At 41.5% G+C, this 19,183-nt stretch overlaps 1 protein-coding gene across 1 annotated transcript in view; it reads left to right on the top strand.

The window, feature by feature from the left end:
- Positions 1-19,183, top strand: part of MSRB3 (methionine sulfoxide reductase B3) — a 77,531-nt gene that overhangs the window by 2,304 nt on the left and 56,044 nt on the right. Inside the window, exon 2 of the mRNA XM_014964142.1 lies at positions 2,043-2,169. Within this exon, the coding sequence (XP_014819628.1) occupies positions 2,094-2,169 (76 nt within the window). The 5' untranslated portion in view covers positions 2,043-2,093. The remainder of the gene's footprint in view (positions 1-2,042; positions 2,170-19,183) is intronic.

Genomic DNA, 19,183 nt, shown 5'->3' with positions numbered 1-19,183 from the left:
GCGGGGGGTGCCGGTGCCGGTGCCGGGGGAGCGGGGCTCGGTCCCTCCTTGCCCGGGGGGGCGGCCGCGGGGCAGCCTGCGGACCCCGAGGGCTGTCGTTAGCCGGTGGTTCGCTCGGGGGGCGGGGGGTTATTCTCTCTTGCTTTGTTTGGTTATTATTTTTTGGGGGTTTTTTTGTTGTTTGTTTGGGTTTTTTTGGTTTTGTTTTTGTTTTTTTTTAAAGTCACTCTGCAGTCACTCGTGACAACGACATGTTTTATTTCTGCGATCCGGCTCTCTCGGGCTGTCCACCATCCAGAGCCCACCTTCACACACATACACTCCCTCCCCACCCTAATTCCTCCCCCCCACAAAAGCAGCACAGAGTTTAGTTTGGAGAAGGCAGAGCTCTGGCGTGTTAATGCAGGCGGGTTTCCCTCAGATTGGCTCCAGAGCAGGTTTGGGTTCTACGTGCTCGTTCTTCACCACGGGACCGTGGTCACCTTCTCAGAATCACAGAATCACAGAATCTTCTAGGTTGGAAGGGACCTTAAAGATCATCTTGTCCAACCGTCAACCTAACTGACAAAAATAGACACCCACTCAACAAACAAGGAGCATCATCACTAAACCATACCTCCCAGCACTACACATACCTGTCTTTTCAACACATCCACGGATGGTGCCTCAACAAAGTCCCTGGGCAGCCCATTCCAATGTCTGATAACCCTTTCAGTGAAAAAATTTTTCCTAATATCCAGCCTGAACCTCCCCTGGTGCAACTTGAGGCCATTTCCTCTTGTCCTGTCGCCTGTGACTTGAGAAAAGAGACCGCCCCCCCCCTCTCTACACCCTCCTTTCAGGTAGTTGTAGAGAGCAATAAGGTCTCCCCTCAGCCTCCTCTTCTCCAGGCTGAATAACCCCAGTTCCCTCAGCTGCTCCTCATAAGACTTACTCTCCAGACCCCTCACCATCTTTGTCGCCCTTCTCTTTGGTTAAGGAATGCCCAGGACAAACCCCTGCTCTGGGCTGTTGCATCCCGTAGCCCTTCTGCCGCGACACCCATAAAAAAGAAGGCAGGCATCTGGGCAAAGGCTGGGAGTCCTGCCCTGCTGCTCATTAGCCACCTGGGGCCTAATCCTGCTTCCACCAGAGTCCATGAGAGCTTTGTTACTGACTTCGGTGGGAGTTGGCTCCGGTCCCCGATGCCACATAATCTGAAGCAAAGGGGCTATGAATGGCCGGGCTATAAGGCAGCTGCGTTTCCTCTTTCCTACCGTGGGTAAATGAAGCAATTAGTATTCATGCATTAAAATCCTTCTAAAATCAAATCTTGCGACTGCCATCTCTCTGTTTGCTATATTTAAACTGGCCGGAAGATTGTTTAAATATATCTCATGGACAGTTTACAATGCGAATTATTTCCTGCCTTTAAAAAAAAAAAAAAAAAAGAAGTTGTGGTTTTAAAATATCTGGCAAGTTTATTACAATGAAATGTCACGTTCCTCAAACAAGTCAGCAAAAGAAGAATTTTTAGCAGTGACTGGTTTCCAGCATTCACCATTCAGAAATGTTGTGGAGAGTGATTTTGCCTTGAATAAAATAAACAGAAGAGCCTGCATGTTTGATCTGCCCGGAATTCCTGGGTGTTCAAAGCGGGATTCCTGCTATCTAGCTGTGGTCCTGAGGTTTCTCCCTTACAATTTCCATTCTCGTGACCATGGAGGTTGCTACCCCGAGTTACTCCAAGTTATGTATCTAAATCAGCTGCTGTGAATGCCTCCTATAAAAATTACCCCTCCCTCTCACTTGGTAGCATAGAAATCTGTTTCACTGAATACTATGTAATATATATAAAAATATTAGGAGGGTGTGTGTCAGAAATGGGCTAAACTTACCGAGAAAAGTGCATTTAGAATTGTACTTCCATGTGATGGTCTCATAAAATTGTAAGCATTGTTTTTTCTGTGAATGTATCTTAACATTTTTGATGTTTTAATTTGTTCTCATCTTATTTTTTTTTCTTTTTTTTTTTTTTTTTTTTCTTTTTCTTCCCTACTCAGCTCTTGCCCCTGTTCTTTGGCTCTGGTTTTGTTGGTGAGGATATCACAGTGATGTCTGCATTCAACCTGCTGCATTTGGTGACAAAGAGCCAGCCAGTGGCCCTGCGAGCCTGTGGGCTTCCCTCAGGTTGAATGGGTGCTGCTTGTTGTGTCATGCGTAATGAAGGCCCTTTTAGGAATGGGTGTCTCTGCTGCAGGAAACGTGTACTATGGGTTGCTCTGGTTTGTTTAAATTTTCCTTTGAACCAGAAGTTTGTTTGCTTTCCTTTGGTGAAAGTCACTGGCTTGGGTGAGGGTTTTCATATCCTAGATTTTAGGATGCTTGGAAACGCTCTCCATCTTCCTTGTCCAATATAGTCTCTTTCAATTTTTTCATTATTTTCCTCATTCTTCACACAAACAGCAGAATGAAATTGAAAATCAATTGTGTTCAATGCCATATGTTTTTTTTTAAAGATGCATAATAGAATTTAGCATAAATCATAGCATTTCAAAATATTTTCCAAAATCTTTAGCAGTGTACTATAGTTACACTCCATGTGTCCCTTTTCACATTTTTATTATAAATAAAACGTGTTGCACCAACAATTATGTACAAAATGTGTGCAGAATTTAAAATGTAATTCTTTCATTCCTCTGAGAACATTCTCCTTAGTTACATGACACTTTTCTAAAGAAATAAATGGAAACATGCAATTTAATGCCCAGATGCAGCTGCGCTTTTCATATAATGTCCAGTTTCTGCCATTAGCTCTGTGAAGGGTGCCATAAGACCCCATCTCCATGAGCTGGTGATATCATGAAAACCCTCAACCTAATGAGTGTTTTGTGTTTCACTTCCACAGCAACAATACCTGTAATGTCTGCATAATAATGTCAGTGTGCGTGGTTATGTAGGAGAAAATAAGAGCTGCACTGAGTTAATTGGGAATATTACTAGGAATTTTTTTGACACCCAAATAAAAAAGATACAATCCTGCCTGATCAGTATTTGAAGCAGCAAAAAAGAACCAGCTTGGGTGTTTGTACTGCACTCACAACTGGTTCATAAGGGTGCAAAATGTTGTGAGTACTTTTTCCCAGATCTGGACTTAACAAGCATATGGAGGCGATGTTTTAAAGATTTTTTCAGTGATAAGACATCGGTTTTCAAGCTGATGGATTTTTCTAAAGCTGATTACACTTTATTTGAACTAAATCTGAGTTCAATTTTTGCAACATTTGTGTTCTGTTTCCCCCCACATGTGCACAAAATTCCCATTAACCTAGATAGGAGCTGCAAACACATATTGAGGAAGAGGCAGAATAGCCCACATTGTGTCAGCCTGACCTTGGTTTCCTGTTGCATTTGCTGCTGAGCCAGATTTTAAATCCAAAAAATATAGGGTAAGCAAATTTCCTTAGCCCTCATTATGCACCTTTTGATGCCTGCTCATATTGCTGATGTCTACCTTAAAATGGGGGCACTCAATCTTCTGGCCATTTTGTTCCTGCTCTGAAAAGGAGATCTCAAAATTGGTCAGCTGGAAACACGGCTCATGGCAGGCTTTATCTATCACGTACCTGTTTGCGAAGCATTAGGTTAGCTATTGTGTCAAATTGTTTTCCTGGTACAATCCAGTAGTCACATTTTGGAATAAAACTCATAACATTACTTTTTATTCCTGTCCCTTTGATCCATAACCATGCAAACATTAATAGATTGAGTTCCACTGACTGGCTGCTTTATATATAATGTATCTGTCTCATAAACCCAAATTCATCTGCTAACAGTGGAATAATATACAATCACATATCTCACATATTTTAAGAGTAATCTAAATTCCCCAGATGCTTATAAATTAACGTAGGCTTGCTTTGCCTTCGGTTTGGTTTTTCTTGTGTGTGGTGTGTTGAGGGGGTTACAAGTAAGCGGTATAGCGTGTATCAAATTAAACATGGGAATGAGATCTAGAGCCAACATCTGCTTAAATGCCACAATGCACTGTGACTTTAACTTTTGAATATACAGAAAACGCCCCGAATTCTCATGACTTTTTTATAACGCAAACTCTTTAAGTCAGCCCTTTTCCCAGCAGCCAGTTCAGTGCGAGTTGCAGCCCCGCAGCCATAGCCCCGTGCTGTGTGCCCACCGGGTCTGGGACAGTCTTCTTCTGCTTGAAAGGCAAATTCCTTATAGAAGGAGATTTTCTAACCTTCTGGAAACCTCTGCCCACTCAGTGTAAGGGAGCAAAGTGCCGGCGGAGCTGTAAGCTGGGCTTTGACACGCAGTTTTAAACTCCATACAGTTAAATATTTGCAGGACAAGGACTTGAATTAAAGGATCATTTCAGTTCCTGTGCTTGGAGTGGTACCTCTGTCCTTCCTGTACGAAACAAAGCAATACGGTGCAATATTTGCTTTATATTTAATATTAAGTTACAGATGTAGATGAGAAATAAGTGAGGGTTTTTTTCCCCCAAAAAGTTAAATGAATGAAATACCGTTGCGAGGTATCTTAGAATAAGGATGATCTTCTGTCTCCTTCGAAAGGCTGTTTTGTAAGCACGTGCTAGTGAAGGGTTTTTACTTGCTCTTTTTCTATTTGTATATTAGCGCCTGGAGTGCTGATCTATTCTTCCAAATTGTATTTTTAACTTTTTTTTTTTTTTTTTTTTTCTTGTCTGATAACCGTTTCAATGTGTGCAAAGCTAGTGCACGGTTTGCCCGTAACCTTTTTAACTGGCTGCCATGGTAAATTCAGAGTACAAGCAGGCGTTCCCAGTAGATGGCACTAAGCATATGCTCTTTTGCACAACCAGCACTATAGGAAAAGCTTCCCATTTAGGAGTCATTAATACATAAAGTATACCTCGAGAACTTGGGAACATTTACAAGTATTTTAAGAAAAGCGTGAGCATTGAGAAAAATCACATCAGTCTGTGCTTATATGCAAAGTCCCTTCACGTTGGTTCAAGGCTTCTTCATTTCCAGTAATGATTCCAGCTCCTCCGCTGTGTCTGCCCCGTGATGTGGAAGTGTTGCTCCTTGAGCCCTCTTCATTAGTGTTGAATGCTCTAAATTTCTTTGGAAATGTAGGATGCACTCAGCACCTGCCAGGATTTATTTCACAGAAACCAAATCTTAAAAAAAAACCCAACAAACCCACCAACCCAAAACCACCACAAACCCTCCCAAAAATTTAATGTAAAAACTATTTCAGCTGCTTTAGTGCATACCAGCAAGTAACTGATACAAGTAATGATTATGCAGATTCCATGTACATATGTTTTCTGTAGCAGACCACCAATCTATAAAGTAAAAAAGATAGCTTATTTTGCTTTGCTGTGTCTTTTAATTATTATGGGTTCTCTTTTTTTAAAAAAATCCTTTATTTCTTTAACACTTTGAATGTTGTGCTGCTTACATCACATTTTTTTGCATGAGATAATTTGGCTTTTCCTCTCCTGTAGATCAAAGAAAATTATGGTGCTTGTAAAATTAAGTAAAAGTAATGATGAAAAAATTACAGGGATAGACTTAGTTTTGGGGGTTTTTTTTCTGTATGAAATAATAAAGTCCTAGATAATATTAAATTGTTGTCAAGTGTTTAATTACTAAAATAACTACTAGTAGGAAACCATACTTTTCTAGGATTAGGTTAAATTACAATACATCTGTATGAAGATGGTGCTGGGCATATGGTGTAAGTCTTTATTAAGGAAATGTCTATAGTATAGTTTCTCATAACTTGTTCTATTAAATCTTGGTTAATTCCAAGTTCAGCATAATGTCTTTCCATAAAATGGAAATGAATAGTTAGTGAACAAAAAATTACTGAGTCTCAAAATTGGATTTTTAGTGGTAATCTGTTAACATAAAGGATTACTTTTAGGAGCAGATCTTGCAAACAGTTACACGAGTTATTTGTATGAGTTTCTCCTTCTGAACTCTCAAAACTGCTCACGTCAGTGAAATTATCTGTGCATGTATAGTGTTTGCCAGATCTGGCTTTAACAACTAAAAGTCTAGAAAAGACCTAGTCTCGTGTGTGGTACTTACTATCAATCTTTGTGTAACTTAAATATGTCTAAACGTTTCATATAGTATGTTTGTATGTTCAGAGATACAGTTTCCATAATGTATGTTATAACTTTCCCATAGCTTTCCGTAACGTGTATCGCCAAAGATGTACTATTACAGATGTCTCTTCACATGGTCTGAAAGAAAATAAAAGTAAGACTGGTATGTAGTAGAGCAAAAGCCACTGGTATGGCTATGGTTAAATGCCTGTCAATGTTTTCATTATAAATCCCTATTTTCTGGGGTTTATATCTTGAACGTAAAAATTTGCTTTGGGTTTAAATATGTCATACAAGGTCTCAGCTGGATGTATGTGTTCCTCAGAACTGGTTGGGGGGCAAAAAATTAAAACTCATTTCTATGAAGCTAAATTAAAAAAAAAAAAAAGAAGCAAAAATCAATTTGGAACTAAAATAGAATTTTAAACTTAAAATATTGTCTTAGAAATTACCTAGTTTATTAGGTAATTACCTCCCAGCAGTTATGAGGAACTGGATAAACGCTTGAAAAGCGTCTTGAAAACAAACATTATGTTAAGACAATAGTAAATAGCATGTGAAGCTCTTAATGTGTCATTATTTTGTAAATGTCTGTGTGTATGTCTGCTTCCTAGTCATATGATAGTAGAATGCTGCATTATCATAATAGAGCATAACTTTATCATATTTTTGGAATGGCTTGAATATGGGTCTTAAAAATTACCTTTGTTTAGTTGTCTTAATAAGAGTACATTCGATGCTGTCTTTGCTTAAAAAATTACCCTGTATTGACAAATGTTTATTTTTTACAATAGTATTCAGTCTAGAATATCTTATTTAATGCAGTTTAGCATGGAATTTATTTGTAGATACCTCATTGGGAGTAATATTGTTATTATGGCTGATGCTTGCAAAACTTGGGATCATAAAGAAGACCAGAACCCCTTGGTTAGTGTACCCGTTTTGTTTGCACCCTGGGGTTTGCATCCGATTTTGTTCCCCTTTTTAACTTCTTGTTCTGGCAGAGTTTTGCAGTCTCCCTCATCTGCTCGACAGACAGAAGGTGCTGGTCCCTGCCTGGCCTAGCTGGAGGCTCCGCAGTGACTCTGAGTAGCAGAGGGATGATGAGAAGCTTCTTGTGCTCCCGGCACCGTGCACAGAGCCAGTGCCTTAATGTGTTCCCTGACAGATCTCTTAAGGTCATTTGCTTTCCCTTCCTCCTCCCATAAAGGACCCACCACAAGCCGTTTCTACCTTTCTCGCAGGAATGTTTTAATTCTGGGAGCTCATAAATTTCCTGTGTTCCATTCCTGTGCCCTCTGCAGCTCAGGCTTAACTGCCTTTTTTGCTGAAGTTGGGTATGGAAAAGATGAAGTTTCAGCACTAACTGTGTTTCTGTGTTTTTAAGGCTCCCATGAAAAGCTGCTCTCTTAGTTATTAGACTCTCTGTGTATAACAGGAGGTTTGAGAATTCTTTTAAGGACTGCCTTCACTTTTTTCCCCTTCAATTAAAAGCAACCTCTGGCTTTGTCCTTACTCTGAGGAGTCCGCGATGAAGGCTGCAGAGAAGGTAGCACAGGAGGATGCAAAGGAGAGATGGTAGCACACAAAAAAGAGGGACATTTTGGAAGGATATTGCTAAGCAGACAGAGTGCAAGCAAGAAAAGGTGCAAGATGGAAATGTGAACCCTGAAATCAGTGAGAGTATGTTTGGAAGTGATGGAGGAGATGATCCAGGGGGGTCACTCAGGGAATGTCTGAGCTTGGAATTGGACAGTACATTGAATGGGTCTAGAGAGTGTGGACTGGGAGTCAGGCACCAGAGACATGGATGGTACCATAATTTAGCTGTTATGTTAATCACAGGTTGCAACAGCACAGACTGTGATTTGGAGGAAACTATGAGTGTCCCAGAGATGGCTACAAAGCAGAAAACGTTCGTTCTTAGTTTCAAGCTAAACATGCGTCTCATCTCATGATTTCCTTCAAAAGGAGCTGTGCTGGGAAAGGGTGCCTGGCTGGGGTACAAAGATGTCCCCTGCTGTCATGGGCTGGTTGCTGCCAGCAGCCCAAGTCCAGCGCTGGCAGCTTTGTGCACCAAGAGCAGGTAAGAACTCCCTGCTCAACTCCCTGGCCCAGGTCAAGGAGCCCCAAGGAGAGAAGAGCAATGGAAGGGCTCGACTGAGCGCTCTTGAAGCCATTTTATAAGGCTTGACCCCATCTTCGTGACCCATAAAGCACAGCTGAATTTTACAGAAACGTAGGGAAGTCCAGGAGGCCCACAAGGGAAAGAAGTTGGCAGCTACTAACCTACTAACCTTTTGACTGTTTCTCTACCTTTGGTCCTGCAACAGGTTGAGGGGGGAGGATGCTACAGTGTTTTCCGTGGTGGCCATAGCAGAGCAACAGCTGAGCACGGTGTTCCTGTCCTCGTGCTGGGCAGGTCCCTTACTGCTTGGGAATGTGGGGTGAAATGCCAGTGAGCAGGCTGTGCCTGAGGCATCTTTGCTAAAAGGGGTTCCTCCGCAGCTGGAGACAAGAGTGAGCTCTGCAGGGGGTTAGATCTGGGCTGTTGTGGGGAACTGGAGGAGAAGAGAGACACCTCCCCTCACCCCGCTCCTTTCCTCCACCCCCATGCCCAGTATAGATTGCGGCACCTTGGTTCTTGAAACGCAGTGCTCATTTCGCAGGCCACACATCACTATTGTGGAGGAAGCAGCAGGAGGATTTAGCAACAGCCTGAATGCCACAATAAGCTACACACCACTGCGGTAACCGCTGGCAAATGCTGACTTTTTAATTGTTTCCGCTGCAGGGTTAAACCTTTATTAAAGCCGTGTGAATAAACTTATTTTGATGGCTCACTGAAATATTTTAAATGCAAAAGGTAGCACAAAGCACTCTTATTAAACTCAGCTTAATTCTGCTGTTATTAAAATGCCTTTCCATATGTTGCACACCCTTTTATTGATTCTGACAGAAATCTACTGACCAGATACAGAGTGCTCAGTGTCTCTGCCTTTCTTGTTTTTAATTTAAACAAATGTAGTGCCTGTGAAAGGTGCTAGGATCGTATCAGCAAAACAAAAGTCTCTTTATCTGTTAGGGGAGAGAGGAAGAGAAATCCATCATTATAAATGTTCCCTCCTCCACTGCTGTACCAATAGATCTTGATCTTGTCTTGCCTGGTTTGCATCCAAGAGTAAGGCAAATAGGTCAGCTGCCCCGTGCACTCTGTCTTTGGTCATCTCAGCAGAAAGGCTAACAGAAGTGGCAGTTTATAATGTAATGAGCTTTTGCTCCACTTAATTGAAGGTGCTGCTATTCACCAACCTCTGCTGAGCAGCCGCATGCTCCCATGGCTATAGGACCGGTGAAGATGAGAGCTTGAGAAGCCCCGACCAGTGCAGGGTGACGTTGGACCCCTCAATGGGTGTAATTTGGAAAGGTTGTGAGACCACGATTGGGGCTGGTAGGGACATTGATTTCATTAATATGAGATAAGGAAGTAAAATAGACATCCCTGGAGAGGACAAACAGAGCTGCTTTTCTTTCCCCCTTCCTCACTACACAAAACACTTGAATCTTTTTGTTAAATGCTTTTTACATTCGCGGGGAGGGGAGGCAGCTTCAGATTTCTTTTCCAGGGAATGTCTCTTTGGCTTACCTGGCTACCTCGGCCACGTAACCTGTCGTGAAGATGCTTGCAGACCTGAGGAAACAACAAGGCAGCCTCCGTTCCCATAGGTGCTGCCTGTACTGGGGCCACTGGGGTTCCAGTACCACTTTGTTTGAAAAGAAAATGAGTGCATTAGTTGGGCGTTTGGGGATTATTTTTTTTTAGTGCTTCAGAAGGTGAAAAAAATAAATGTGACAGCTCTGCTATTTGATTGTATGGGAAGCTTGTGCATTTGCAAAGAAGGGGCTTGCCCTTCCCTTGTGGCCGTATGACCCTCCTGGGTGTTAAGTAAATCATTTTTTTAAAAGACAGTTAATTTTTGGGTGGTATTCTTTTAAGACAGAACCTGGCATTTGACCCAAAATTGTAACTGCTGTCCTGGTACCCGGCTTTTGGATTTTCAACGCACAATATAGTGGAAATGGTCTTCGCCCCATTACTCCCAATGCTTGCATGAAACTGCAAATGGTATTTCAACAGCAGGTGGGAGTTAGCTACCTACAGCAAGAAAGCAAAGGAGCCATCCCTCAAAGAAGAAACACAGATCTGATTTTCAATGTGTAAAACATTTACAGGGTGTTTTTAATGATGAAGTTTGGATTTTACTTAAACTTGACCTCCCAACTTTTCAGAATTCTTTTGCAGCATCTATCCTAGTCAGCAGCATGCTTAGGCAATTCAAAATGGCTTGCGATGGGATTATAAAAAGATCTATCATGTCAAATACAGGTTTAGTAAAAGCGTGTTTTCCAGCTCAGAAGCCAATAGAATTGTTTGCATCTATTTGCAAATTCAAGAGTTGTGGGGTTTTTTTTAAACTATCTGAGCGGTTCCTGGCTTGTTTGCAGTGAGAGGACACTGCAGCATTCTCCCAGGGCTGCACTGGAAGCTGCAGAGAACAGACTAAAGAGTAGTGAAATAGAGAGTTGTGTGTTTGCCTTTTCCTAAGCACAGAGAGAGAGAGATAACTGTAAACAAGAGGCATAAACTGTGTAAATGAAATTTGAAATAATTTTTTTTTTTTTTTTCTTGTCTGATAACCGTTTCAATGTGTGCAAAGCTAGTGCACGGTTTGCCCGTAACCTTTTTAACTGGCTGCCATGGTAAATTCAGAGTACAAGCAGGCGTTCCCAGTAGATGGCACTAAGCATATGCTCTTTTGCACAACCAGCACTATAGGAAAAGCTTCCCATTTAGGAGTCATTAATACATAAAGTATACCTCGAGACCTTGGGAACATTTACAAGTATTTTAAGAAAAGCGTGAGCATTGAGAAAAATCACATCAGTCTGTGCTTATATGCAAAGTCCCTTCACGTTGGTTCAAGGCTTCTTCATTTCCAGTAATGATTCCAGCTCCTCCGCTGTGTCTGCCCCGTGATGTGGAAGTGTTGCTCCTTGAGCCCTCTTCATTAGTGTTGAATGCTCTAAATTTCTTTGGAAATGTAGGATGCACTCAGCACCTGCCAGGATTTATTTCACAGAAACCAAATCTTAAAAAAAAACCCAACAAACCCACCAACCCAAAACCACCACAAACCCTCCCAAAAATTTAATGTAAAAACTATTTCAGCTGCTTTAGTGCATACCAGCAAGTAACTGATACAAGTAATGATTATGCAGATTCCATGTACATATGTTTTCTGTAGCAGACCACCAATCTATAAAGTAAAAAAGATAGCTTATTTTGCTTTGCTGTGTCTTTTAATTATTATGGGTTCTCTTTTTTTAAAAAAATCCTTTATTTCTTTAACACTTTGAATGTTGTGCTGCTTACATCACATTTTTTTGCATGAGATAATTTGGCTTTTCCTCTCCTGTAGATCAAAGAAAATTATGGTGCTTGTAAAATTAAGTAAAAGTAATGATGAAAAAATTACAGGGATAGACTTAGTTTTGGGGGTTTTTTTTCTGTATGAAATAATAAAGTCCTAGATAATATTAAATTGTTGTCAAGTGTTTAATTACTAAAATAACTACTAGTAGGAAACCATACTTTTCTAGGATTAGGTTAAATTACAATACATCTGTATGAAGATGGTGCTGGGCATATGGTGTAAGTCTTTATTAAGGAAATGTCTATAGTATAGTTTCTCATAACTTGTTCTATTAAATCTTGGTTAATTCCAAGTTCAGCATAATGTCTTTCCATAAAATGGAAATGAATAGTTAGTGAACAAAAAATTACTGAGTCTCAAAATTGGATTTTTAGTGGTAATCTGTTAACATAAAGGATTACTTTTAGGAGCAGATCTTGCAAACAGTTACACGAGTTATTTGTATGAGTTTCTCCTTCTGAACTCTCAAAACTGCTCACGTCAGTGAAATTATCTGTGCATGTATAGTGTTTGCCAGATCTGGCTTTAACAACTAAAAGTCTAGAAAAGACCTAGTCTCGTGTGTGGTACTTACTATCAATCTTTGTGTAACTTAAATATGTCTAAACGTTTCATATAGTATGTTTGTATGTTCAGAGATACAGTTTCCATAATGTATGTTATAACTTTCCCATAGCTTTCCGTAACGTGTATCGCCAAAGATGTACTATTACAGATGTCTCTTCACATGGTCTGAAAGAAAATAAAAGTAAGACTGGTATGTAGTAGAGCAAAAGCCACTGGTATGGCTATGGTTAAATGCCTGTCAATGTTTTCATTATAAATCCCTATTTTCTGGGGTTTATATCTTGAACGTAAAAATTTGCTTTGGGTTTAAATATGTCATACAAGGTCTCAGCTGGATGTATGTGTTCCTCAGAACTGGTTGGGGGGCAAAAAATTAAAACTCATTTCTATGAAGCTAAATTAAAAAAAAAAAAAAGAAGCAAAAATCAATTTGGAACTAAAATAGAATTTTAAACTTAAAATATTGTCTTAGAAATTACCTAGTTTATTAGGTAATTACCTCCCAGCAGTTATGAGGAACTGGATAAACGCTTGAAAAGCGTCTTGAAAACAAACATTATGTTAAGACAATAGTAAATAGCATGTGAAGCTCTTAATGTGTCATTATTTTGTAAATGTCTGTGTGTATGTCTGCTTCCTAGTCATATGATAGTAGAATGCTGCATTATCATAATAGAGCATAACTTTATCATATTTTTGGAATGGCTTGAATATGGGTCTTAAAAATTACCTTTGTTTAGTTGTCTTAATAAGAGTACATTCGATGCTGTCTTTGCTTAAAAAATTACCCTGTATTGACAAATGTTTATTTTTTACAATAGTATTCAGTCTAGAATATCTTATTTAATGCAGTTTAGCATGGAATTTATTTGTAGATACCTCATTGGGAGTAATATTGTTATTATGGCTGATGCTTGCAAAACTTGGGATCATAAAGAAGACCAGAACCCCTTGGTTAGTGTACCCGTTTTGTTTGCACCCTGGGGTTTGCATCCGATTTTGTTCCCCTTTTTAACTTCTTGTTCTGGCAGAGTTTTGCAGTCTCCCTCATCTGCTCGACAGACAGAAGGTGCTGGTCCCTGCCTGGCCTAGCTGGAGGCTCCGCAGTGACTCTGAGTAGCAGAGGGATGATGAGAAGCTTCTTGTGCTCCCGGCACCGTGCACAGAGCCAGTGCCTTAATGTGTTCCCTGACAGATCTCTTAAGGTCATTTGCTTTCCCTTCCTCCTCCCATAAAGGACCCACCACAAGCCGTTTCTACCTTTCTCGCAGGAATGTTTTAATTCTGGGAGCTCATAAATTTCCTGTGTTCCATTCCTGTGCCCTCTGCAGCTCAGGCTTAACTGCCTTTTTTGCTGAAGTTGGGTATGGAAAAGATGAAGTTTCAGCACTAACTGTGTTTCTGTGTTTTTAAGGCTCCCATGAAAAGCTGCTCTCTTAGTTATTAGACTCTCTGTGTATAACAGGAGGTTTGAGAATTCTTTTAAGGACTGCCTTCACTTTTTTCCCCTTCAATTAAAAGCAACCTCTGGCTTTGTCCTTACTCTGAGGAGTCCGCGATGAAGGCTGCAGAGAAGGTAGCACAGGAGGATGCAAAGGAGAGATGGTAGCACACAAAAAAGAGGGACATTTTGGAAGGATATTGCTAAGCAGACAGAGTGCAAGCAAGAAAAGGTGCAAGATGGAAATGTGAACCCTGAAATCAGTGAGAGTATGTTTGGAAGTGATGGAGGAGATGATCCAGGGGGGTCACTCAGGGAATGTCTGAGCTTGGAATTGGACAGTACATTGAATGGGTCTAGAGAGTGTGGACTGGGAGTCAGGCACCAGAGACATGGATGGTACCATAATTTAGCTGTTATGTTAATCACAGGTTGCAACAGCACAGACTGTGATTTGGAGGAAACTATGAGTGTCCCAGAGATGGCTACAAAGCAGAAAACGTTCGTTCTTAGTTTCAAGCTAAACATGCGTCTCATCTCATGATTTCCTTCAAAAGGAGCTGTGCTGGGAAAGGGTGCCTGGCTGGGGTACAAAGATGTCCCCTGCTGTCATGGGCTGGTTGCTGCCAGCAGCCCAAGTCCAGCGCTGGCAGCTTTGTGCACCAAGAGCAGGTAAGAACTCCCTGCTCAACTCCCTGGCCCAGGTCAAGGAGCCCCAAGGAGAGAAGAGCAATGGAAGGGCTCGACTGAGCGCTCTTGAAGCCATTTTATAAGGCTTGACCCCATCTTCGTGACCCATAAAGCACAGCTGAATTTTACAGAAACGTAGGGAAGTCCAGGAGGCCCACAAGGGAAAGAAGTTGGCAGCTACTAACCTACTAACCTTTTGACTGTTTCTCTACCTTTGGTCCTGCAACAGGTTGAGGGGGGAGGATGCTACAGTGTTTTCCGTGGTGGCCATAGCAGAGCAACAGCTGAGCACGGTGTTCCTGTCCTCGTGCTGGGCAGGTCCCTTACTGCTTGGGAATGTGGGGTGAAATGCCAGTGAGCAGGCTGTGCCTGAGGCATCTTTGCTAAAAGGGGTTCCTCCGCAGCTGGAGACAAGAGTGAGCTCTGCAGGGGGTTAGATCTGGGCTGTTGTGGGGAACTGGAGGAGAAGAGAGACACCTCCCCTCACCCCGCTCCTTTCCTCCACCCCCATGCCCAGTATAGATTGCGGCACCTTGGTTCTTGAAACGCAGTGCTCATTTCGCAGGCCACACATCACTATTGTGGAGGAAGCAGCAGGAGGATTTAGCAACAGCCTGAATGCCACAATAAGCTACACACCACTGCGGTAACCGCTGGCAAATGCTGACTTTTTAATTGTTTCCGCTGCAGGGTTAAACCTTTATTAAAGCCGTGTGAATAAACTTATTTTGATGGCTCACTGAAATATTTTAAATGCAAAAGGTAGCACAAAGCACTCTTATTAAACTCAGCTTAATTCTGCTGTTATTAAAATGCCTTTCCATATGTTGCACACCCTTTTATTGATTCTGACAGAAATCTACTGACCAGATACAGAGTGCTCAGTGTCTCTGCCTTTCTTGTTTTTAATTTAAACAAATGTAGTGCCTGTGAAAGGTGCTAGGATCGTATCAGCAAAACAAAAGTCTCTTTATCTGTTAGGGGAGAGAGGAAGAGAAATCCATCATTATAAATGTTCCCTCCTCCACTGCTGTACCAATAGATCTTGATCTTGTCTTGCCTGGTTTGCATCCAAGAGTAAGGCAAATAGGTCAGCTGCCCCGTGCACTCTGTCTTTGGTCATCTCAGCAGAAAGGCTAACAGAAGTGGCAGTTTATAATGTAATGAGCTTTTGCTCCACTTAATTGAAGGTGCTGCTATTCACCAACCTCTGCTGAGCAGCCGCATGCTCCCATGGCTATAGGACCGGTGAAGATGAGAGCTTGAGAAGCCCCGACCAGTGCAGGGTGACGTTGGACCCCTCAATGGGTGTAATTTGGAAAGGTTGTGAGACCACGATTGGGGCTGGTAGGGACATTGATTTCATTAATATGAGATAAGGAAGTAAAATAGACATCCCTGGAGAGGACAAACAGAGCTGCTTTTCTTTCCCCCTTCCTCACTACACAAAACACTTGAATCTTTTTGTTAAATGCTTTTTACATTCGCGGGGAGGGGAGGCAGCTTCAGATTTCTTTTCCAGGGAATGTCTCTTTGGCTTACCTGGCTACCTCGGCCACGTAACCTGTCGTGAAGATGCTTGCAGACCTGAGGAAACAACAAGGCAGCCTCCGTTCCCATAGGTGCTGCCTGTACTGGGGCCACTGGGGTTCCAGTACCACTTTGTTTGAAAAGAAAATGAGTGCATTAGTTGGGCGTTTGGGGATTATTTTTTTTTAGTGCTTCAGAAGGTGAAAAAAATAAATGTGACAGCTCTGCTATTTGATTGTATGGGAAGCTTGTGCATTTGCAAAGAAGGGGCTTGCCCTTCCCTTGTGGCCGTATGACCCTCCTGGGTGTTAAGTAAATCATTTTTTTAAAAGACAGTTAATTTTTGGGTGGTATTCTTTTAAGACAGAACCTGGCATTTGACCCAAAATTGTAACTGCTGTCCTGGTACCCGGCTTTTGGATTTTCAACGCACAATATAGTGGAAATGGTCTTCGCCCCATTACTCCCAATGCTTGCATGAAACTGCAAATGGTATTTCAACAGCAGGTGGGAGTTAGCTACCTACAGCAAGAAAGCAAAGGAGCCATCCCTCAAAGAAGAAACACAGATCTGATTTTCAATGTGTAAAACATTTACAGGGTGTTTTTAATGATGAAGTTTGGATTTTACTTAAACTTGACCTCCCAACTTTTCAGAATTCTTTTGCAGCATCTATCCTAGTCAGCAGCATGCTTAGGCAATTCAAAATGGCTTGCGATGGGATTATAAAAAGATCTATCATGTCAAATACAGGTTTAGTAAAAGCGTGTTTTCCAGCTCAGAAGCCAATAGAATTGTTTGCATCTATTTGCAAATTCAAGAGTTGTGGGGTTTTTTTTAAACTAGATGAGCGGTTCCTGGCTTGTTTGCAGTGAGAGGACACTGCAGCATTCTCCCAGGGCTGCACTGGAAGCTGCAGAGAACAGACTAAAGAGTAGTGAAATAGAGAGTTGTGTGTTTGCCTTTTCCTAAGCACAGAGAGAGAGAGATAACTGTAAACAAGAGGCATAAACTGTGTAAATGAAATTTGAAATAATAAAAAATGAGAGATTCCACTTTTAGTAATACTGAATGTTAGCAATAGCATATGTAAGGATATTTATTTAAAGAAATGTATGCAAGTATTTTTTAACGTCAGTTTCTCTTAATGTCAGTTTGAGATAATTTACCATTGATGACTAAAGTATGAGCCACTCATGGGGGGACAGGCTTTGAGAAGGAGAGATGTATACTTAGAGCCAGATCTTGTAATCTGATTTACATTCGTAGACCCTTATGTAGTTGTTGGAGCTGTGCGTATTCTCAAGGGTCTGCCCACACAGGTCACATTGCAGGATTGGGGCTGGGGTGGTATATGAATAATAAAATGTGCTGGAAGGCCCCTAAAAAACTGCTTGGGTATATTAAAAGAAGTAGTACTGAAAACTAGAAGCCCGATTTATTATATGGCTGTGCTCTGCTGGAACATTTGATCTTGCTGTATTTAATTCAGGAAGTCTTAATAGTGGTATGTGCTCAGTGCATGACTGTAATGTCCATTAATGCTAGTGGAACATAAGCATACATAGAAGGGGGAAAATGTATGCTGTGTCTTCCACACAGACGAAATGTTGAGTTAATTTCAGTGATAGGAAGCAACAAAACATAAGAGAAAATCATTAGAACGGTTCAAAAAGGCTATATGAAGAAGGAAAGCCATCAGGCAAAATGCCACCATATTTCAGGGCACCATATTTCAGACACTAATCGCCACCCTCCGGCACGCTGGAGCAGGTGAAGGGCTGAGTGGTGAGGAGTAATGGTCTGCTAACTTGTGTCCGTCTGTCTGGACGTATCTCGTTGCTAGTTTTCTTGTGATTGCTTATAGGGAAGGAAATGGCACACGCCTGCGTTATGAACCACAGATTTGAAAAGGTCAATTGAAATTGCAATTTATATGTGAGGTGAGATGCTTAATGTCTTCATTATCAGGTCAACACCCAGAAAATAGTTTCTGTTCACTTCGTTTGTACAGAGGAGGACCCCAGAGCTGAACTCCGAAGTGCCCCGTAGCCTGCAGGTGAATAGTAAATGGCAGCATGCATTTCTTTGCTTTTCAGAAAAGCCATTCCTAAGCACAGGAACGCCACGAAGGCTCCGACAGCCTTTCTGTTGGTGTTTGTTTCACCCTCCACTGCTTTTTTTTTTTAAATATATTTATGCACTAATATTTGTGAGCCTGGTGCCTTTTCTTCGCAAAGACTTCCACCCTGCTCCAGGACCTTCCCAGCTTTTGGGCCTGCTGTAACTGTTGGCAGAGGCTGAAGGCTGGTGGCCTCAAGTGGAGACCCTGGTGCCTGTTTGTGGAACAGTTGGGTGCGCACTGCCCTTCTAATCAGTGCTGACCCAGACGAAGGCACCGAGGTCCGCTGATTAGAGAGATTAAATTTGGCCTCCGATCCTGCAGTGGAATGTTAACGGAATTTTGTCTGCCCTTGTCAGTTGGCATTCACCTCTCCTAACAGCGGGATCTAACTGGAATTGGGAACTTGGCTGTCCCAGGCTCTTCTAAAAGCCATTGCTGGGAGCATCACCTGCAAAGAACAAGTGAGATCCAAGTCACAGTCCTAATAGAGATCTAATGTATCCAGACTCTGTGTATTTAATTTAGTCTCACTTTAAATGTAATCCCACTGATGTCATGCTATTTCTAAAAACTATGACCTTTTTCTCTTCTGCCTTGAACTGTATGATTTGCAGAGGAACTCTGAGCCTGCCTTTATGCCTGAGTGGCTGAAGAAGTTTGTTGCCTGTGTGGGAACCCTTCCCACAGCCCATACCTGGTCCCTTTTATGGGGCACCAGACGGAGGAAGCTGGCCAGCCTGCACCTTTATTCTCTTCTTTGATAACAGCTGCATTACTAGTGGCAGTTTCTCTCATATTGGGTATATATTGGCCTGAGTTCATGTTGTCCCCTCCCAAGATACAGACAGTTGGCTGCAGACATCTCGCATACGCCATAAAGGAGCAGCTGAAAAAATGGAAGCAGCAACTCTTGTACTGCAAGTTGAGCACTTTTGTCCCTCTTGCATTCTATTTTTTTTGTAACCGAAGAACTATATTCCTACAATCTCATCCTGTAATTTTTAGGATTCATTGCATTTTATCAAAGCTCGTAGGCTAGCCCTGTTTCCGATATCCTCTGCAGTCAGGGGAGAGCCTCGCTTTACCTCCCTGGCTCTTTGGCAATGTGGAAATAGTGCAATCAATTTACTGAGCTTTTTTTTTTTTTTTTTTTTTTTTTTTTTTTTTTTTTTAAATAAAAAAAAAAAAAAAAAAAAAAAAAAAAAAAAAGTTCTAGGAAAAATATTAAACCC

The sequence above is a fragment of the Calidris pugnax genome, unplaced genomic scaffold (assembly GCF_001431845.1).
Source record: "Calidris pugnax isolate Ruff unplaced genomic scaffold, ASM143184v1 scaffold44, whole genome shotgun sequence".
NCBI classification, from domain to species: Eukaryota; Metazoa; Chordata; class Aves; order Charadriiformes; family Scolopacidae; genus Calidris; species Calidris pugnax.
Note: the sequence above shows the minus strand (reverse complement) of the source record. Positions and strands in the feature narration are given on the sequence as shown.